Raw genomic sequence first — 23,249 nt, forward strand, 5'->3', positions numbered from 1 at the left:
ACGGTCGGGAACAGACTACACGATCGCACATCTGTATCAAAGTGAAATCAACACATATTGACCTCGTGGGTTTTTGTGAGAGGAGTTTGATTTTGAGATAGCGGATTTTTGGTTATATAGTGACAGTGCGATTTGATTAGTTATAGGCTATTTAGGCTTATATTTAAATTTACACAACACATTGACTGATAGGCTAGAGACAGACAGAGTATACAGTGACACATTAATAGATACATATAAATATATATAGACAGCTAGATTAATTAATAGATAGATACATATATAGATAGATTATAGGCCTACATATATAAATACATAGATAGATTATAGATAGATAGATACATAGATGGTTTCATCAGGTGGGAGGAGCGATGTAAAATAAATAAATACTAGGGGTGTGACGAGATCTCGTGCCACGAGATCTCGCGAGACTAAAGTGTGACGAGATTTCTCGTCGAGTGAAAAGCTGTCTCGCAATATCGCCATAATTAACATAGAATATGCCATAGCTACATTCACATTGCATTACGTTGTACTCCGCGGCACCGGCCGCCTCCACTGTTGTTTTGCTATTGTAAACGTCTCCTCTGCTCATCCAGCACGAGTTGCATTCGCACACAGACTGTGACAGTGCAGCAGGAATCAGTTCACTGATCGCGTTACGATGGTGGACGATTTGTTGCGCATCAGTGAGTCGATCTGAGATGTCTTATAGGGCGGTTCACACAGAACGTGTTTTCCATTCCAGTGCGGTACTTTCCATTGTTTTTCTATGTAAGCGTCTCGCGCATGACACAGTATTCTAAAAACGCGGCGCTCAAGTTAAAATCAGCTCCCCCATTTCACTGCCAGCGTATCGCATTTTACAAAGCAAAAACGCATTCTGTGTGAATGGCCCCTTATCTTGTAGAACGCGCGTTCAGCACCGCCACTACGGAGTGAAAATGAAAGTAAAACACGATGCGCGCAAATTAGACTGCATACATACAATAGCCCGTCTCCCAATATCAAACCTATTCTCTGGTCTCTGTTTTGGTCTCTGTTTGCACTTTGAATACAGAGAGAGTTGGCCTACTTTGATTATGGTTGCACTTGCACTTAATTATCGTTTGAACTAATAAGAAAAACTGTTGTTTTATAGGCTACTGTCTGTTTTTATTTGTATTTTCAATTTGTGGAAAGTAGTTTCATTTGGAGGTCACACACAGCCTCAATCAGAAGTTCTGGAAGCTCATAATGTACAGTAAGGTCTGAAGAGACCCGTGTGAAATCATACTTGAGAGAAGCCAGTCAGTGGAGTTTGTGGTAAAACCTTTACAGTGCTTCTATATTGTTGTATTTTAATGTATTTTGATAATTCATACTCAAAGTAGAACTGAAATAACATTCATATACAAGATGATTTAGTTACAACATTTCAAAATGCACCTGCAGACTATTTTTCCAGTCATGAATTTTGTCATTGAGGATTTCTATCAAATATTGTGCAAAAATCTCGTCTCGTCTCGTTCTCGTGAACCCAATCTCGTCTTTGTCTTGTCTCGTGAGATAAGGGTCTCGTCACACCCCTAATAAATACATTTCAAAATATTAATAAAAATAAATAAAAAATGTAAATAACACTCCAGGTCTCCGCACCAGTCACGTAACTGAAAACCATGAAAGCCGTGTGACCGGTTAAAAAAAAAAAAACTTACAGAAATTATTTCCTCTGATTTTCTATTTCATTAATAAAGTTTGACTACTCGCAGCATTCTCGCATGCACTTAGAGCTCGTGTGAATTGCACATATAAAATGAAGTTAACGAACAACCTCGATCCATCAGGAAACGCCACAGGTCTCTGAATTTCACTGCACTTCATGATGAGTTTTTCTTATGCGTGAAGAAGCCGTTCGCCGGAGATGTGTTAAAGATAGCGGAGTGCATTCATGATATGCTACCGGTATAATAATCCTCCTGGCGCCGGATCTGAGTGAGTAATTTACTCTCTTACCTTTGTTCTTTGATTAATATTAATGACACTTTAACGGGATAGTTCACTTTGTGTGTGGTGGAGTCGAGCCCGAATCGGCGCGAAAATTCACAAAATGTGACGTCATGCGCGTTCTCGTCTACTTGGGCTTATCCGTACGGCACGGCAGCCATTATTTGTAAGCAGCGGCAATCGGTAGTGTTTTCAAATGGACTCTGCGGATGGAAAGAAGCGACCAGCCTCCAGCACAATTCAGACACCCACGGACACTCCTCGTAAGTAAAAAAAAAGAAGAAGAAAAAAAGAATCTACTGTGGCAAAAAGAGAGAGTGACCGGCGTCGGGCAAAGACAAGAGTCAACATCGGATAATATAAAGTAGCACGGCAACATTTTACTAAAATATGGTCTGTCAAACAATAACCTTACAGTACTGTAACTTTTCTTACCTCAAGCATAGTGTTTGGTGAATCTCGATGTGCCGTCAGCTGGTTGCTGCGGCAACCCTGGTTGATGTGGTCGTGCTCGTACAAGCGTGCGCACCGAGAACGAGCATGAGACTGGCTGCAGTTCCTCTAACGGCCACTGGTGTCAGAAACGGTTGGAAATTTCGTAGTACCCCAGAGTGCAGTCTGGACGATGGGGCGGGGCGACACTTTGGGGCGGGGTTACACGTGTCGCTCCGCCCACCTCCAATTTAATTGGCTTATTATACAGCAATCTTATTGGCCCAGATGATTCAAGCCTGAGCATGCGCATTCTTTATGTACTATTTTTGTGAATGATTTGTCCATATTAACGAAATATTAAATGCTAACTCTAATCGTATATTATCGGTTTACCATGGTCATTTTAGTTAGGATCTATTGGCTAATGTTTTATTGTTAAGACACAGAATAGACAAAGTTATTGTTTAAAAACGAACGCTTGGTGACAGCACCTCAGCTGTTTTCATATTTCCATCAGGTCGGTCGGTGGATCATCTCAAACTCGGGATTTTACGCAAATTATGATAAATCGCTGTATTAAAGGAAATACATCGGACAAACCCGAACGCAAGCAGCTGATTTTAAATGTTATATTTAATTTTTTTTTTATTTAAAGCGCGACCGTTTTTTGTTGATTTTTTTAAACGAGATTTGTTCTCCAATGCTTGCATTTTTTGGCACAAAGTGCAAATAAAATGTTTAATGGCAAACTCATATTTCCTTGTTGTTTACCTGTTAAAAATAGGTTCAAATATTAACACTGGCAAAGGCTACAGCTGCAGCCTAACTATTAAAAAAATCACCGCTGTAAATCTGGGCATTGCCTATAGCCTAACAGCCTACTTCAAATAGTTACTTATTTATACTTAAATTGAGCACATAAAAAATAATATTTGCTATAGAGCGACATATTAATATCTGTTTTAGTATTTTTTTTTCCCACTTTTCAGCACTGCAGGTTTTTAAATTCCCATTGTACGTAAAAAAAACAAAACAAAAAAAAACAATGTCCAGGGCTTGTATTATTTGGTAGCCTATTATTGTCTTATTTGTCACTTTCGGAACTGTGTCTTACTGAAATACAGTGAATTATCATTATGTAGGCTAGTGTAAAACCCCGAGTTTATTTTATTCACCAATCCTAATGGAAAAATTAAGCATAAATGAATTATGTAAAATGACGCAGCCCTGCATGACATTCGGAAAACATTACTATCAGCTTAATAGGCGATCTCTCCTTGCAATGCTAGTAATTTAATGCAGTCATGATCATTGCTCACTTAAAGTGCCATTGACTTATCTGCTGGGTAAATTAATAAATATAATTTAGCTAAATCTAAAACATCGTATGATTTATATCAGCAACATATTTCTTTATATCGCCCAGCTCTAAAACGACTCAATATAAAGCTTATATAGGCCTATATTACTTTTTGAAAAACTGCTATAAAACGATGTGAATTGAGCACTATACAAAATGTTTTGACTTGACTTCACTTGATAATGATATAGCCTAGACCTAGGCTATCGTGGCCACGAATGAAGAATTCGTTCCCCAGATTTAGCAGGGCTATATTACACGGCGGTTTGCCTTGAAAGGATTGTTTGTTGTACAGTAACTTCATTTAACTTATTAAGTCGTATTAACTGTAACTCGTAGCCTACTAAGTTAATAAAAACATTATTTAATTGATCGTTACTGAAATCGCCATGGGTAGTAGCCTACGGCCAAACTGCGTAGAAGATCATTCATAAACTCGTACATAAAGGAATGCGCATGCTCATGCCTACTCCAATAAGATTGCTGTATTATAAACCAATGAAATTATTGGTGGGCGGAGCGACACGTGTAGCCCCGCCCCAAAGTGTCGCCCCGCCCCATCGTCCAGACTGCAATCTGGGGTTACTCGAAATTTCAGAACCTGCTACGCAATGCTCCTTTAAAAATCCACATAACACATATTTTAAAATATTACTTAATTCACTGTTTGTCATGTATAATACACCGACCAATCGTCATCTGGCACAAGAAGTTCAAATTTCATTGGACATGTGAAGTGGAGCGGTAATTTTCCGGTAATTTATAAATAAATCGTTTGAAAATTACATGGACAGACGAATTTACATTGAAGCGATCTGAATCTCGTCGAGTCGTCGTTGAACTAATGAATGTTAATTGACTACAAGCACTGCACAAAACCAGCAACAAAAGGAGCATTAATAGTAAGTATAGTATTCAAGTCACTTGTATTAGATATTGATACACCGTTTACCATTATGAAACTATCATAGTTTGTTAAATGAAGCCGTGGGCCTACAGGCATATTACGTGAAGTGTAGGCTGACAACAACACACGAAATGGTGACTATTATTTTAACATTTTTGCACACACACATTACTATTTTTTTCTAAAGAAGTCCCTTATGCGCTTCAAGACTGCATTTATTTGATCGAAAATACAGAAAAAAATTAGTAAAATTTTAAATAACGGTTTTCTATTTTAATATACTTTAAAAAATATATTTTTTATTTCTGTGATAAAAGCATATATATCCAGCTTTATATATATATATGCCCCTTTTTACATTTGAGCCCCTGCCCCTGAGGAACTCTCTGCACGTCCCTGAGAGAAAGCCAATAAATATGTAACTAAGTTATACTTTGAGGACAAATTTGCGCTCAAAAGTTCCTGTAGTTCTACAGTGGCATTAGAAACACCAGGATCATGGGTTTGAATTATGGCCTTGAATCAATGTAATGCAAGTGGCTCCGGATTAAATCATTTGCCAAATGCATGTAAACAATATGATGCAAATAATACAATTTTCAATATACAAATAACCTCTGTAAGGTTATGGTGTGGGTTTTAGTTTATAGTATTTATAATTAGCTGTACACATTAAAAAAAAAAAAAGCTTCTATGGTTAATCTTAAATTCAGTTGTATCAAATTTATAAAAAGTCTTAAATTGTATAAGAATAATAAATATATAAGAATTATAACTTTAAGAGGTTTTAAAGTTTACTTTACGAGCATAACAAATAAATTTATACATATTCCGTTATTGTTGAATTATGACAATGTGTTTTGTGCTTATATCATAATTTTGATTTGTCGCATTTCTAAAAAGCGCACATGACGTGTTATATACAGTAATAACTCCATATTTTTGCTGTTACACCAGCGCCACCTGCTGGCAGAGGGTCACATTGCATTTGCATCAACAAAAAAATAGAAAATATGCAATTTCCCCTCTCTCTCTTTCTCTTTACTTTGTCTTCAACTTACTTACTGTTGGGAATGGTATGTATGTGTTGTGATTGTATGTAAGCTCAGTTTTATTTGTAAAACTTGTAAAAATTACAAATGCCTTCTGTTAATGTTGTACAAAAATATGAAAAAAACCCTTCTAAATGTTTCTTCTGTCTTGCTAAAAGTCTTTGTATCCTCCCTCTTCCACAGAATCGTCTAGTTCATCAGTAGTTTGAGGGTTTTTCCACAGAACAGGTTTTCCTCATTACACTGCCCGAGTCACACTGAACTGCATGTTTGATCATGTGTCTGTCAGTGAACAGCTCTAGTGTTTCTTCTGTTCGGTAAACTGGATCAGCAGCTTTTAGTCAAGGGATTGAACCGCACGTCTAAGAACACTAAGGTAAGATTTGTTCATTATTGTTGTGTAAAGCTGTCCAGTTGGAGTTTTCAGTTGAAAACGGTGTCGTGTAAGTCAAAAACCAATGATTTTTTACAAGGGAAATTAATGAATTAATCAAAAACGTACTTAAACCAGACAATGCCTTTCTTCTAGATCTGCTATACAGCCGAGACAAACTTTGTTTCATTATTTTCCTGATATCACCGTAAAGATCCTTTGAAACAATACTGTAAAAGCGCTATATAAAGGCAGTGGACAGTGTTTAGTGTTGAGCTGTTAATGGAGGAAGAGTTCTTAGCAGTGAAGCAATCAGTGACGCACTTTATTACAAAATTAACCTTGGTTTTTATTATAGTAAAAGTGGAGTAGGCTAACCATGTTTTTTTGGCGGATTGATTATCATTTGAATAGCCAGTTTTACTACAAATATTATGGTTAGGGTTCATTTGTCAATAACATTGTTTTTTGGTTTAATTTGTAAGTTTACTGAAGATCTACTCTGGTAAAGACCTGAGAGTCAAGGCTACGCATTAGTCTTTATTTCTTCTTTCTTCCTTAATACTGACATTTTCTATAATTACATGCGTCATCAGTTCATCTGTTGTTTACTGCGGTTAGAAGTAGTCAGATTACATTCCAGGTTTCCTGAGTGATGTAGGCTACACTTATCACATGTGCTCTCGTTTCCACATTTAGGCCCAGATGCAAAAATATAACTTTAACAGGATGAAATGACAAAAATAACCACAGAGATAGGTAAAATGATATTATATATATATAAATTAGAGTGAAAATTTAGACATATGTTGTGGCAAAAATTCATTAAACAACCATCACTGTGTAAGAGACACTCAGAGTCAAATTATAAAAAGAGAAGTTTTTATTCTTGCGAGAATAGGAGCAGTCTAATACACAGTTGTTACCCTGTGTAGAAGAGTGACTCACCCTCGGGCAGACTGAACCACCTTTTATCTTAGTTTCAAGGCCTTCTTCCCAGTAGTTTTCCATCCAGTAGTTTTCCATAGACAAAGGAGCCATATCGCTAGTTTAGATTCGTCACTAGTTGGCCCACTAAGCCCCCCTGCACCAAATGGCCTTCTGACACCAGGGTCAGAGGTCCTTGTCCATCTGTTTTCTGGAGTGTCTCCCGCTTCTACCTCCCCAGGTACATAAACACATAAATCTGAGAACAGTGGTCTGTTCTCACACCATACTGCAAATAGTAAAAATAGATGACATTCTTTTGTAATATACTGAAAGTCAATGAAAGATAAAATAAGTCAATGAAACCTCAAAAACTGGCATTACAATTCCCCCTGTTTATCATTCACTGATCACTGATTAATAAAACATAGTATTAATAATAATGCAAGTTCAAGTCATTACATCACTGATCAGTCTTCTTCTCTGATCACTCTCCTTGAACCTGTGAAGAAAGGATTTAGAAGAACAAAGCTTAAGGCTGTTTTTGTGGGGGAAATCCCCGTAATTATTTAGCAAGCAAGTAAAGACTTTATCTGGGGCCGGGCTGAATGGATGAGCACTGTCATCGCACCCCCAACCTAGATTGAACCCTCAGTCACCCCAGTATAAACAAGAAATAGTTATAGCAAAGTAAGAAACCCATATCAATTCAACACCCCTGGTTGATTCAGCAAGCTATAAAAAATACAAAGAATAACAAGTAAAATAAAAATCCCTCATTTCAAACCCTGTCCTTGTACGCCATCTCGCAACACGGATGACTGCTGCTTTGCAACCCTCTTTACATATCATCGTCCTCAGAAAGAAAAAGAAAAAACATCTTAACTCAATTAAACATATTGTTGTTCATCATCATCATCATCATTCGGATAGACTGTCATTTCACAAATTGAACAGGCATTCCAGTTTTCTCATATTCACCCATAAATAACAAAATTATCAGACTAACACATACAATCATAACTCCTACACATTCAACATTTCCCCATATCCATCTCCCTAACCATATTTTGTTCTTTTACCTTTAACTTTTAATTCAATCAGGCAGTGGTTCTACTTAATAAGCTTCAACAATAATCCCTATAATTTACATTCATTAATAGATCTTCTCTTCCTGGAAACATATGCACATTAGATCTACTGTATATCAATACTAAGCCCTATATTGGTTTAATCAAATAAAATCATCAAAATCATCACGAAACATATTCTTAAACCATCAGTTGGTCCACATCCTCCTCGAGGTGTGTTGATCATCTCGTTGCCCCATGGAGGTTCATCTTCACCATTTTGACACTTTGCGTGCCGTTGCAATGGTCTTTCCCTCGTATGCGAGAGAGTACGTTACCAGCACGTCCTTGATCCCCCACTTTATTCTTCGCGTTGGCGTGTGGGGTTGCTGATGTCAGCTGGTGTAGTTTAAGGTGAGATGCCTTGACTCATGTGTCACAATCTCCAACCTTTCAACCTTGTTTGTGGAGTGGACCATTTCCTGGCTGCTTTCACCTGTGAACGGAGACCCGAAGTATTTTTTTTTTGTTAGTGACCGCTTGTCTAGCCGGTCACCCCTTTTGATGTGACCTGTGGAATCAGCAACCTGAAACATAATTGCCAGATCATTTCTTGCTCACTTAATAGCACTCAGAATCATTTTTGTCCCTGAAAACACTCAACCCACTTTGCTCATGTTAACAATATTTATACATTTGGAACAGAATCAATTCTGTTTGATGCAATCCATCCTGACATTCTGCAAAAGAAAAACTTTTAAGTTATGCTGCCACAATAATAACCCAGGCCAGGATAGTTAGTCAAATTCATTCATAGTCATTATTTCATTGGGCACATTTTGCCCTGTCTCCCAATCCTGCATGCTCTGAAAAGAAAAACAAGGTTATTGTCAGATAGGAAAGTACGTAGTTTCTTTTGTCTGCTGTTGTTGCCGTTGAAAGTCAATGAAAGATAAAATAAGTCAATGAAACCAAAAAAACTGCCATTACACATAAAAGTAACAATTGAAATTAAGATAAAAAAAATATCAGGAGCCCAAAATAACATCACCTCTTCACTGCATCACCAATGCAAAGAAGAAGAAGAGGGGACAGAACAGGAAATTATATTGACTCATGATGTCATCACCACAATTAAAGGGGAAAAGCTCTCACACTTCAATTAGGAAGTCATATCAGGTGTATGTGAACACATTAGAATGTGTGAATTCTAATAAACAATATATGCATTTAACAGGAAACTTTCTGTACCTGTTACACTACTTAAATTTTTTCTGGACATTTTTTTTAAATGTAATGTTGTTTTCATTAAAACATTTCTTGAAATGGTTAAATACTCTACTTTTGATACAGATCCAAAATATTATGATCTTCTTTGTGCATAACTTAAAGTGTGTATGTCAGGTTAAATTTTTAATATTGATTAACACAAAATAGTGAGGGGAAATACACGTTTGACAAGTTGATGTATTGTTTTGTATGTTTTTCGATTCCTAAAGGCAGAATATAAGATGAAAAGTTCGTTATTTTCAGTCCTCCCTTAAAACTGCTCCTCATTCCAAACGAATCGTTTGACGTCATATGAGGGAGACGTCTCCCCCGCTCGCTGAGCTGTGTTGATAATTGCACGAGTGATAGAGCGAGAGAATTAGTGATTAGGACATTTAGTTAGTTATTTAGTTAGTTATTTAAGTTAGGTCGTTAGTATACGCAGGCGTATTTTCACGATGGTGAATTACTGCGTTTGTGCTGGGTGCAAAAACACCGTTAAAACCGGTCACAGAGTCCACTGTGTTCCGTGCCTGGGTCAACTTTGTTCGGACCAAACGCGCTGACTTCAGTTCTGCTTCGGTATCCAAGACTTCGGTCATGTGCAGCGGCCATTTCACTGAGAAGGACTACGCGGTTGGAGATCTCATGAGTTATAAAATGGGATTTAAAACTGGAGTGAGACTGGCAGCTGATGCTGTGCCTACGGTGTATGCTACTGTAGTAAAGCAGTCGATCGCGCCCGCGCCCCTCTCTCTCTCTCTCCCTCTCCCTCTCTCTCACACACACACACACACACACACACACACACACACACACACACACACACACACACACACACACACACACACACACACCAACCAACATATTCCAGAATTGCAATATTGACATTGATCGCAGCCTGTTCATTATAGCCGGAGCTTCAGAGCTAAGGCGGAGCTACAGATTAGGTGTCCCTAAATAACCCGCGTATCTAACAGTAGTTCCGCATTAATTAATTTGCACGCGAGTTTAATTTTTTTTTTATATACTGTGTATTCTCCGTGTATATTCATGCACTGAACCATGACACCCGTACCGTTTCGGTTCAATACGAATACATACCGTTACGCCTATACTTACCAGACACCTGACCAACTCTCCACTGGTTCTTCTTCACACCAGATATTTATGTTTCTTCGATATGAATTATTTACATTTCTGTTTGGCTCCTCATCAGTCTCCCGCCTGGGAGGCTCAAAATTGTATGGCTGTGGGCCATCGTATAGGTTTGAGGGGGATTTTGCATCTCCTCAGACTCAAAACTCTCCATACTTGAATAGAACTTTGTTGGCACGTCTCCCTTGTATGACGTCACAGCTCAGCTGCGTTTTAAAAATATGATCTTGACAGAAATGGCTATAAAGCTTATTGTAGGGCAGTTACAGTAATAATTTTAATGATAATTACATTTTCACTCAGACATCTAAACCTTATTTAATATATCTAAAAAAAATTTTTTACCTGACATACACACTTTAAAGGTTGGGTAGGTAAGAATTGTCTAAAGAACTCGAAAGAAAAAAAAAAGAAAGAAAATGTGACTATAGTGTATTTAATCTTCAAAAAACACTGCTCATTAATTCCTACCGGGACGAAACAAGTGATTGGCTTGCGCGACTGTCACTCTCCGTCGCCATGACTACCGCCGCTATTACTGGCTCCGCCCACGTGCTCGCAGTCGCGCACCCGTTTTTAGGTGAATGGAATTAATGGAATTAATGAGCTGTGTTTATTGAAGATTAAATACACTAGTCACTCAGTTTTATACTCTCTTTTTCAGAGTACTTGCATTTTAATTATGTATTGGTATATAAAGACAGTTTAAACAAATTTGAATACAAGTTTTTTTTAGACAATTCTGACCTATCCTACCTTTAATATGCATGAGATAAAAAAACATTAATAACAGCCTACCCTCAAACCTGCCTTTATTTTTATTAAATTGCCAACACATAATCATTAAATGTTCAAAACTATTGAGATACTCTCTCATAACTGAGCTGTTTATGAACTAGATGACATGAACTCGATTCTTCTCACCAAACAGGTTTGGCAACTTTAGCTGTCAGAAGTGAAAGTATTTTCAGAGTTTTACTGTGCACCATTTTACACCTGGGCATAAAACGATCGTTTAAGTCAGAAAACTCGAGCATCAAAGTGTTTAATATTTCTAGTTCCTCTGCAGGATTATACAGTTTGAGACGGGAAACAAAGCGATGTTGGGAAACTGCGGTAAACTACAGTAACTCACGGTGAGTGAGCGTTAGTCAGGTGAGCTGCTTTTGACTCACTTCCTCATTCAACTATAGTATGAAATGCTTTGTAGTATTTTTGTAAAAACCTAAACATCAAGTACTTAATGAAACATGAATTTCTTGAAATTATTATCATATTGAATTATCTTTGGTGGACACGTGCCCTTTTCTTAATTACACTGTTTAATTATCGGTACTGGAGAAAATATAAATTATAAAAGCCACAACAACAACAGCAAAAAATAGTTAACCTTAAATTTGATATAGTTTACATTACATGAATTACCCCAAAATATTGTTGTAACTTGTTTTACTTTAACTTTTTAATTTTTGCTTAGTGTCTCAAACTTTGAAATCATTTATATAATTTCTGTCTAAATAAATACCCGTAAATTTACAACTACCAGTGTAGCATCAGGTAAAGTGCGCTGTAATGATAGAAATACAAAACATTGACATGCATTTATTTTGTCCATCAAATTTACTTGGGGGATGTTATAAAAATCTGTATTTACAAAAAAAAAACCTGACATCCATTTTTCATATTCAATTCATTTTAATTATGTTATTGAAACATAAAAGTGCAAATTAATAGGGATTTTTATTTATTTGTAAACGAGTTTGAAAAAGTTACAGCATAAACTTCAAGTAAATTGCAAATTAAATTTCAATTCTGACTCATCAGTGTAACCGAGAAGATCCATTAAGACTGAATGAATCATGGACGACACACACACATTCAGAGATGGAGATTTTTCTCAGGGATGCAGGTACTTCAATCTTCATATGATCTTAATGTTATGTATATCACACATCAGGATGTATGGGTGTTAGCCAGGGTTGTTAAAGGATAACTCCGGTCAATTTTAACATTGAGCTCATTTTTTAGTAAATTTGGAGTGCTGTCAATACAGCGAACAACGACAAAAATCGGTGTTTTAACCGATCAGTTTTAAACCTGCTTTTATTTCTCTTATCATCCTTGATGTGTCATACAAGTGCCCAGCCATGTTGAGTGATTCCTTCAGAGTGAACACGTGTGAATCTGACTGCAGGAGATGTGAAAGATATGAATAAAAACAATGTTATATCAGCCAGCGCACAGACCTGTATTTACATCCTGTTTTCGGTCCAAGTCCAAAGTAGTCGATTGTCGAGTTCACACGCAGGTAACTAAACCTATGCGCGTGAACTCGACAATCGACTACTTTGGACTTGGACCGAAAACAGGATGTAAATACAGGTCTGTGCGCTGGCTGATATAACATTGTTTTTATTCATATCTTTCACATCTCCTGCAGTCAGATTCACACGTGTTCACTCTGAAGGAATCACTCGCATAGCTGGGCACTTGTAATGATCCTGAGGGTGTCTGTACACAGAGTAACATTATCCTTGTTCAACTTGTGCAATGTCAAGAACACTTTTCAACATTTCTAAAGCTTCTCTTAGACAAGATTATCTGCGTTAGGTTTATATACATGTTATATAATACATGTCTCTGCTGTATTAATGATAATTCCACAGAGAGAGATCAAACTCACCAGAGTCCAGCTGTGTGTCCATGAAGAGTGAAGCGTCTATAACGGAGCCAATAAAATTCAAGGGAAGACACACATCAACTGATCTGAGGTACAACATGGATGGATACATAAATAAAGGATAAATCGATAGATAGATAGATAGATAGAGAACTAAAGGAGACAGATAGATAAATGACATGTAAAAGATAGATAGATAGATAGATAGATAGATAGATAGATAGGTTTCTCTTTATGTAATATCTAACATATAAATTCTTATTTCTATTCTAATGTCTCTGCTGTATTAATGTTGATTCCACAGAGAGAGATCAAACTCACCAGAGTCCAGCTGTGTGTCCATGAAGAGTGAAGCGTCTATAACGGAGCCAATAAAATTCAAGGGAAGACACACATCAACTGATCTGAGGTACAACAGATGATGGATGGATGATAGATAGATAGATGGACGGATGGATGGATAGATAGATAGATACATAGATAGATAGATAGATGCATAGATACATAGGTAGATAGATTCTGTTACGGCCTTACTAGGGAGCAACAATGAAGGAGGAGGAAGCGATTTTCAGCGGTTACAATACTCTCTTTATTGGCACATTTCTCACAACAAAGTCTATCTCCAAACTCTACAATTACGCCGCAACGCAGATCAACACGTCGGTCCTGGCCAGGGATCGGTGTGACAAGAAGGAACGCTCCCAGAGGACGCCAAACAGGAAGCTTTTATTGATAGGCACACCTGTGCACCGGTGCACTCAATCCACCTGATTACCGCTCAGCTCCGCAGCGCGCCTGTAGGGGGGAAAGCACAAACACGCGCATACACATACATACACACACACACACATGCGGCAGAAAAGACAATACAAAGTACAGCCGTGACAGATGCATACATACATAAATAAAGGATAGACAGATAGATAGACAGACAGACGGACGGACGGACGGACGGACGGACGGATAGATAGATGGATAGATAGATAATTGATCATCTCTTTGTGGGGTTTCTCTTTATGTAATATCTATCATATAAATTCTTCTCTTTATTCACTTATCTCTATTCTAATGTCTCTGCTCTATTAATGTTGATTCCACAGAGAGAGATCAAACTCACCAGAGTCCAGCTGTGTGTCCATGAGGAGTGAAGCGTCTATAACGGAGCCAATCAAATTTAAAGGAAGACACACATCAACTGATCTGAGGTACAACATGGATGGATGGATGGAAGGATGGATGGATGGATAGATAGAGAACTAAAGGATAGACAGATAGATAAATTACATGTAAAGGATAGATAGATAGATAGATAGATAGATAGATAGATAGATAGATAGATAGATAGATAGATAGATAGATAGATAGATAGAGAACTAAAGGATAGACAGATAGATAAATTACATGTAAAGGATAGATAGATAGATAGATAGATAGATAGATAGATAGATAGATAGATAGATAGATAGATAGATAGATAGATAGAGAACTAAAGGATAGACAGATAGATAAATGACATGTAAAGGATAGATAGATAGATAGATAGATAGATAGATAGATAGATAGATAGATAGATAGATAGATAGATAGAGAACTAAAGGATAGACAGATAGATATATTACATGTAAAGGATAGATAGATAGATAGGTTTCTCTCTTTTTTTCTATTGTCTCTATTCTAATGTCTCTGCTGTATTAATGTTGATTCCACAGAGAGAGATCAAACTCACCAGAGTCCAGCTGTGTGTCCATGAAGAGTGACGCGTCTATAACGGAGCCAATAAAATTTAAAGGAAGACACACATCAGCTGATCTGAGGTACAACGGATGGATGGATGGATGGATGGATGGATAGATAGATAGATAGATGCATACATACATAAATAAAGGATAGATAGATAGATGGATGGATGGATAAATAATTGATAATCTCTTTGTGGGGTTTCTCTTTATGTAATATCTATCATATGAATTCTTCTCTTTATTCACTTATCTCTATTCTAATGTCTCTGCTGTATTAATGATAATTCCACAGAGAGAGATCAAACTCACCAAAGTCCAGCTGTGTGTCCATGAAGAGTGAAGCGTCTATAACGGAGCCAATAAAATTCAAGGGAAGACACACATCAACTGATCTGAGGTACAACATGGATGGATGGATGGATGGATGGATGGATGCATACATACATAAATAGATAGATAGATAGATAGATAGATAGATAGATAGATAGATAGATAGATAGATAGATAGATAGATAGATAGATAGATAGATAGATAGATAGATAGATAGATAGATAGTGTAGGTGTGCTCACAAGAAACGCAGGAAAGCTCTAGACATTAGCTTGCGATGTCGACTCAAGGACGTGAGAGCCCGGAGTGGCATGAACTATAAACTCTTATGAATGTGTGCAGAGAGGACATACCTGCCGCATCACAAACAAACTGCAAGGGGGAGCAGAGGAGGCGACCCCTCTGGTGGAGTGAGCCCTTTGACCTGTTGGCGAAGCTTGGCCGCGCGCCTCATAGACAAGAGCAATAGCATCCCTGACCCAATGTGACATGGTCTGTTTAGTGGCGGCAGCACCCCTGTTGCTGCCCCCATAACAAACTAATAGTTGCTCTGAATTACGCCACTGTCTAGTGCGGTGGACGTAGGCCTGAAGAGCACGGACTGGACACAGCCTGTGAGATCTCTCCTGCTCCGGCGTTGTGAGCGGTGGAGGGCAGAAGGCCTCTAGAGTGACCGGATGTACATCCGAGCATGGTACTTAGGCAGGTAATCAGGATGAGGATGCAAAATCACTTTCACCATTCCTGGGGCCTGCATGACCCCGATTCTTTTTAGAGAGATTATAGCCATAAGAAAAAACATATTTAGGGTCAGAAGTTTATCAGACGCTGACTCTAGAGGTTCAAAGGGGGTCTCAACCAGATCCTCGAGGACTATTGCTAAGTCCCATGAAGGGATCTTGGTTCTGACGTGAGCAAAGGATGTCTCCCGAGTGGCACCCCGTCAACCAAGGCATGGCAAGCCGAAAGAGTGGCCACATAAACCTTGAGAGTGGCGGGGAATGTGCCTGTTGATAACTTTTCCTGCAGGAAATCCAGAACTGAAGATATCTGGCAGTTGACCGGATCTGCATTATGTACGACACACCACCTTTCAAAAACACCCCATTTGTTGGCATAACTCTTTCTAGTGGAGAAATATACTCTGAAATACTCTGATTCATTCTGACTTCTGACCTGTAATGCTCCTGAATCATAATCATCCACTGTTCGCTCGTTGGCCAGAGGAGAACTGGCCCCCGAATGAGCCTGGGTTCTCCCAAGGTTTTTTTCTCCATTCTGTCCCTGATGGAGTTTTGGTTCCTTGCCGCTGTTGCCTTGCCTTCTGGCTTGCTTAGTTGGGGACATTTAATATTCAACAATATTATAGATCTGCCTTAAGGTGGACGATGATGCAAATTTTTATTTTTTTATTTTCATGTTATCACTGTGAAGCTGCTTTGATACAATCTGTATTGTAAAAAGCGCTATATAAATAAAGGTGACTTGACTTGGAGGAGGCCCTAGCACTTAGAATGGTCTCAATAACGGCAGGCGAAAGCCCAGTGTCCCTCAGTTGGTACCCATCAGGGGCCAAACATGAAGGCTCCACAGGTCGGCCCTGGGATGGAATATCGTGCCCTCCGTCTGGGACAGAAGATCCCTCCTCTCTGGAATTGCCCACGGCGAGCCGTTGAGGAGAGATATTATCTCAGAGAACCATACACTGTTCGGCCAACGCGGCGCTATCAGTAAGAGGCAAGACCCTTGCTGGCGAACTCTGGCTAGAACTCCTGGCAGCAGAGAAACTGGAGGAAACGCATACAGGCGCATTTTGGGCCATGTGTGCGCAATCGCATCCAGACCCAGGGGGCTGGGTGACTCAGAGAGAAGTAGAGGAGACATTGTGCTGTCTGCTGGGAGGCAAAGAGGTCTACCTCCGCTTCATAAAATCTGGTCCAGATCTGTTTTACTACATCTGGGTGGAGTTTCCATTCCCCCATTGGTAATTTCTGTCCGGACAGTAAATCCGCTCCCACATTCAGATGCTCTGGAAATGTACACTGCCCTGAGTGACAGGAACTTTTCCTGGGCCCAGAGAAAATCTGCCTCACTATTCTGTTCAGATTGTGTGAGCGCAGACTTCCCTGGTGATCTATGTAAGAGACTGCCGCTGAGTTGGACATGACACTGGACAGGACATGACAGCCTCTCAACTGAGGGAGAAAATATTTCAGGGCCAGAAATACATATTCTATTAACTTGAGGCAAATTATTTGCTAGTCAAGATGATGCCTCCCCAAATCCCTGCCCATTACAGGAAACATTCTGCATTTTTACATTTTTAATAAAACATTGTTTTTTATGTTATTTTAAGCTATTTGAATTACAAGGACCTGCCGTGTGTGTGTGTGTGTGTGTGTCTGAGAGAGTGGCTGCCAGGTGTGTGTGAGAGAGAGAGAGTGGCTGCCAGGTGTGTGTGAGAGAGAGTGTGTGAGAGAGAGAGAGTGGCTGCCAGGTGTGTGTGAGAGAGAGTGTGTGAGAGAGAGTGTGTGTGTGAGAGAGAGTGTGTGAGAGAGTGGATGCCTGGTGTGTGTGAGAGAGAGTGTGTGTGTGAGAGAGTGTGTGTGTGAGAGAGAGTGTGTGAGAGAGAGACAGTGGCTGCCAGGTGTTTGTGAGAGAGAGTGTGTGAGAGAGAGAGAGTGGCTGCCAGGTGTGTGTGAGAGAGAGTGTGTGTGTGAGAGAGAGAGAGAGTGGATGCCTGGTGTGTGTGAGAGAGTGTGTGTGAGAGAGAGAGTGGATGCCTGGTGTTTGTAAGAGAGAGTGTGTGTGAGAGAGAGTGTGTGTGTGAGAGAGAGAGAGTGGATGCCTGGTGTGTGTGAGAGAGTGTGTGTGAGAGAGAGAGTGGATGCCTGGTGTGTGTAAGAGAGAGTGTGTGTGTGTGTGTGTGAGAGAGAGTGTGTGTGAGAGAGAGAGTGTTTGAGAGAGAGTGGCTGCCAGGTGTGTGTGAGAGAGAGTGTGTGTGTGTGAGAGAGAGTGTGTGTGTGTGTGAGAGAGTGTGTGTGTGAGAGAGAGAGTGGATGCCTGGTGTGTGTGTGTGTGTGTGTGTGAGAGAGTGTGTGTGAGAGAGAGAGTGTTTGAGAGAGTGTGGCTGCCAGGTGTGTGTGAGAGAGAGTGTGTGTGTGAGAGAGAGAGAGTGGCTGCCAGGTGTGTGTGAGAGAAAGTGTGTGTGTGTGTGTGTGTGTGAGAAAGTGTGTGTGAGTGAGGTCCTGTCACCAAAAAGAGCCTCCAGGACAGAGCTACCAACTATATGCTTAGAGACACTGATATCAATATTAGAAGATTTAACATTTTTATTTATTATTTATTTATATTGTATAGTGTTATGAATGCTTTGGCAATGTAAAGATTTCTTTCTATAGATAGATAAAGGATAGATAGATAGATAGATAGATAGATAGATAGATAGATAGATAGATAGATAGATAAAGTATAGATAGATAGATAGATAGATAGATAGATAGATAGATAGATAGATAGATAAATAGATAGATAGATAGATAGATAAAGAGAAACCTATCTATCTATCTATCTATCTATCTATCTATCTATCTATCTATCTATCTATCTATCTATCTATCTATGTAATATCTATCATATAAATTCTTCTGTCTGTTCTAATGTCTCTGCTGTATTAATGTTGATTCCACAGAGAGAGATCTAGATCACCAGAGTCCAGCTGTGTGTCCATGAAGAGTGACGCGTCTATAGTGGAGCCAATGACATTTAAAGGAAGACACACATCAACTGATCTGAGGTACAACATTTCTGTCTAGAGAGACTCACCAACATTCTGAATATATATTTGAAATCTTGAACATGAACATGAACATGAATTAACTTTAGAATATATATTGAAGAATACAGTAAAACTGAAATGTATCAGTGGGAAGATGTCAATAAAACAGCTTGTGAACAATGTGATGTTATAATTACTCCAGGAAAGTTATCTATCATTATACACTAGAGAGGATCATTTTTTATACATTTATTTTGTAGAATTAGTTAATTTTTTTCCCTTTAATTTGACATGTACCTGAAGTGATTACAAATTAAATAACAAAGTAAAAATTGAGAATTCAATCATAATCTATATCGATGCTCATAGACAGCACTAATAGCTTGTGCAACTGGCCAAATAACAGCCGTGCTCATCTTCATCTTCATAACAACAGCGCTGTTATTTGCATGATCTTGTGTCATTATTTGATTGACTATTGTTAATTTATTTTATTACTAATTCTATGTCAAGTCAAGTCATCTTTATTTATATAGCGCTTTTTACAATACAGATTGTATCAAAGCAGCTTCACAGTGATAACATGAAAATAATACAAAAAAAACAATTTCATCATCGTCCACCTTTAGGCAGATCTATAATATTGTTGAATATTAAATGTCCCCAACTAAGCAAGCCAGAAGGTAAGGCAACAGCGGCAAGGAACCAAAACTCCATCAGGTGACAGAATGGAGAAAAAAACCTTGGGAGAACCCAGGCTCAGTCGGGGGCCAGTTCTCCTCTGGCCAATGAGTGAACAGTGTATGAAGTTCAGAATGAATCAGAGTATTTGTCCAGTTCCGGTTTGGTGAAGTCGGAGTGGAGAGGAGGAGAGACTGGTTGACACTTCAGGTCAGCGGCGTCGTCGTCGTGTCCTGGCGCTGGTCCTTCATCAGATCTGGATACGGCCTGGTTCCGGTGGACAGCAGTAAACCTCGGGATAGACAGAGAGACTAATATTAGCGTAGACGCCGTCCTTCTTATGATGTACCAAGTACATCAGGATTTACGGGAAGTGTTCCCGGTCCCGGCTGTTCTAAACTATGCAGCCTAACATTGAGTTATATAAGTCTATAATGTGTTATGTGTATGCTAGGCCGAAGAGATGTGTTTTTAGTCTAGATTTGAACTGACAGAGTGTGTCTGCTTCCCGGACAATGGTAGGAAGACTGTTCCAAAGTTTTGGTGCCAAGTAGGAAAAGGATCTACCGCCAGCAGTCGATTTTAAATATTCTAGGTATTATTAACTGGCCAGAGTTTTGAGATCGCAGTAGACGTGAAGGACTATAATAAGTTAAGAGCTCGCTCAAGTACTGCGGAGCTAAACCATTTAGTGCTTTGTAAGTGATCAGCAATATTTTAAAATTTATACGATGTTTAATAGGCAGCCAATGCAGTGTTGACAGAACGGGGCTAATATGGTCATACTTCCTGGTTCTAGTAAGAACTCGAGCTGCTGCGTTTTGAACTAGCTGTAGTTTGTTTGTTAAGCGTGCAGGGCAACCACCCAGTAGAGCATTACAATAATCTAGCCTTGAGGTCATAAACGCATGAACTAATTGTTCTGCATTATTCATTGAGAGCATATGACGTAATTTAGATATATTTTTAAGATGGAAGAAAGCGGTTTTACAGATACTAGACACATGACTTTCAAATGAAAGATTGGTATCAAAGAGCACACCCAGGTTCCTAACCGACGACGAAGACTTAACAGAGCAGCCATCAAGTGTTAGACAGTACTCTAGGTTATTACGTGTGGACTCTAGGTTATTACGTCTATGTCTATAATTCATGTTGTAATCTGTTATTTCCCAAAGCACATGTAAATCAGATCTGCTGAAGAAGTTTCAGTGTCTGTATGAAGGAACAGCAAAGCAGGGAAACCCAACACTCCTGAATGAGATCTACACAGAGCTCTACATCACAGAGAGTGTAAGTGGAGAGATCAATAATGAGCATGAGGTGATACAGATTGAGACTCAATCCAGGAGAGCAGCAACAGAGGACACACCGATCAAATGCAGTGACATCTTTAGACCTTTACCTGGACAAGACAAACCCATCAGAACTGTGCTGACAAAGGGAGTCGCTGGCATTGGGAAAACAGTCTCTGTGCAGAAGTTCATTGTGGACTGGGCTGAAGGGACAGAGAATCAGGACGTCCAGCTCATATTTCCACTTCCTTTCAGAGAGATCAACTTGATGAAGGACAAAACACTCAGTCTTTCAGATCTTCTTCATCGCTTTTTCCCTGAAACAAAAAAAATGGAAATATCCATAGATGAATATAAAGTGTTGTTTATCTTTGATGGTCTGGATGAGTGTCGTCTGTCTCTGAACTTTAAGAGCGAAGTGAAACTGTGTGATATATCTGAACCAGCCTCAGTGGACGAGCTGCTGATGAACCTCATTGAGGGGAATCTGCTTCCCTCTTCTCTCATCTGGATCACCTCCAGACCAGCAGCAGCGGATCTCGTCCCCGCGGAGTGTGTCCATCGAGTGACAGAGGTACGAGGCTTCAGTGACACACAGAAGGAGGATTACTTCAGGAAGAGAATCAGTGATCAGAGTCTGGCCGACAGGATCATCTCACACCTGAAGTCCTCGAGGAGCCTCCACATCATGTGCCACATCCCCGTGTTCTGCTGGATCTCAGCCACTGTTCTAGAGGAGATGTTGAGTGAAGCCGAGAGAGGAGAGATTCCCAAGACTCTCACTCAGATGTACACACACTTCCTGATCATTCAGACCAACATCAAACTTGAGAAGGACTATGAGAAGAGAGTGAAAGATGAAGACATGATTCTCAAACTGGGGAAACTGGCTTTCCAGCAGCTTGTGAAAGGCAACCTGATCTTCTATGAGGAAGACCTGAGCGAGTGTGGCATTGATGTGACAGAAGCATCAGTGTACTCAGGATTGTGCACTCAGATCTTCAGAGAGGAGTTGGGCTTGTATCAGGGGAAAGTCTTCTGCTTTGTTCATCTGAGTATCCAGGAACATCTAGCAGCTCTATATGCACACATTTACTTTACAAACAACTGTATAAATGCATATTGGAAGAGATTTAATCCATTACCAGGTCTGCATCAGGGAGCTGTGGATGAGGCTTTACAGAGTAAGAATGGACATCTGGACCTTTTCCTGCGTTTCCTTCTGGGTTTCTCATTGGAATCCAATCAGACTCTCTTACGAGAACTACTGACACAGACTGGAAGCTGCTCCTACAACAAAAAGGAAACAGTTCAGCTCATCAAACTGAAGATCAGGGAGAATCACTCTCCAGAGAGATCCATCAATCTGTTCCACTGTCTGAATGAACTTGGTGATGATTCTCTGATGCGGGAGATCCAACGTTATCTGACATCTGGAAAAATAAGAAAAACCAAACTCTCCACTTCACAGTGGTCAGCTCTGGTTTATGTGTTGCTGACATCAGAGCAGAAGATGGATGTTTTTGAGCTAAATCAGTTTATTGGAGCCAATAAAACAGCAGATGAAGTTCTTCAGAAGCTGCTGCCTGTGGTTAAAGAATCCAGATCAGTTCAGTAAGTCTGACAACAATCATTACACTGATAAAACATGATCATATTTATGAGTTTAGCATGTGCTTTCTTCCAAAGCAATACTGTAAAATGAGAAATTCATACATATATTAGGTAACCTTTTACAATAACAGTACATGAATAATCATGTAATAATGCCTGAATTAATAGTTACTTCAACATGAACTCATGATTAGCGAAGATATGAACTAATAATAAACCAATGTAGAGCTATCCTTAACTACGACAGGAGTCATAAGGATTCATACATGAATAACAGAAGCATTAACTACATGTTAGTACATGATTGATAATTAATGCATTAATTAACATATAGGGGTAAACTAAACCAATCAGGATCCATACGAAGGAATAAGAAATAGTTTTACTTTAAAATAAATGTAAACAATTTATTATTGTCATAATTTAAACTATTGACATCAGCAGCTTCACCATAAACATTACTGAAATCTGTTGTGTAATAATCAGTTTCTCAGGAATCGCCTCGGTTCCCAAATAATAGCTTTAGTCAAGTCACTTTATTTATATATTGCTTTTTACAACACAGATTGATCTCCATCCTGAAAACGCCACGCCGA

General features: G+C 39.1%; 1 protein-coding gene across 1 annotated transcript in view; it reads left to right on the forward strand.

Moving 5' to 3' along the window:
* The first annotated feature begins 6,009 nt into the window (after window positions 1–6,009).
* Window positions 6,010–23,249, forward strand: part of LOC306987185 (uncharacterized protein) — a 142,491-nt gene continuing 125,251 nt past the window's right edge. The window contains exons 1-10 of the mRNA XM_079591256.1: window positions 6,010–6,116; window positions 11,607–11,673; window positions 12,362–12,446; window positions 13,204–13,308; window positions 13,522–13,626; window positions 14,318–14,422; window positions 14,927–15,031; window positions 15,249–15,353; window positions 18,977–19,081; window positions 20,923–22,653. Of these exons, the coding sequence (XP_079447382.1) occupies window positions 12,397–12,446; window positions 13,204–13,308; window positions 13,522–13,626; window positions 14,318–14,422; window positions 14,927–15,031; window positions 15,249–15,353; window positions 18,977–19,081; window positions 20,923–22,653 (2,411 nt within the window). The 5' untranslated portion in view covers window positions 6,010–6,116; window positions 11,607–11,673; window positions 12,362–12,396. The remainder of the gene's footprint in view (window positions 6,117–11,606; window positions 11,674–12,361; window positions 12,447–13,203; window positions 13,309–13,521; window positions 13,627–14,317; window positions 14,423–14,926; window positions 15,032–15,248; window positions 15,354–18,976; window positions 19,082–20,922; window positions 22,654–23,249) is intronic.

Source organism: Phoxinus phoxinus (assembly GCF_949152265.1).
Source record: "Phoxinus phoxinus genome assembly, chromosome: 19".
NCBI classification, from domain to species: Eukaryota; Metazoa; Chordata; class Actinopteri; order Cypriniformes; family Leuciscidae; genus Phoxinus; species Phoxinus phoxinus.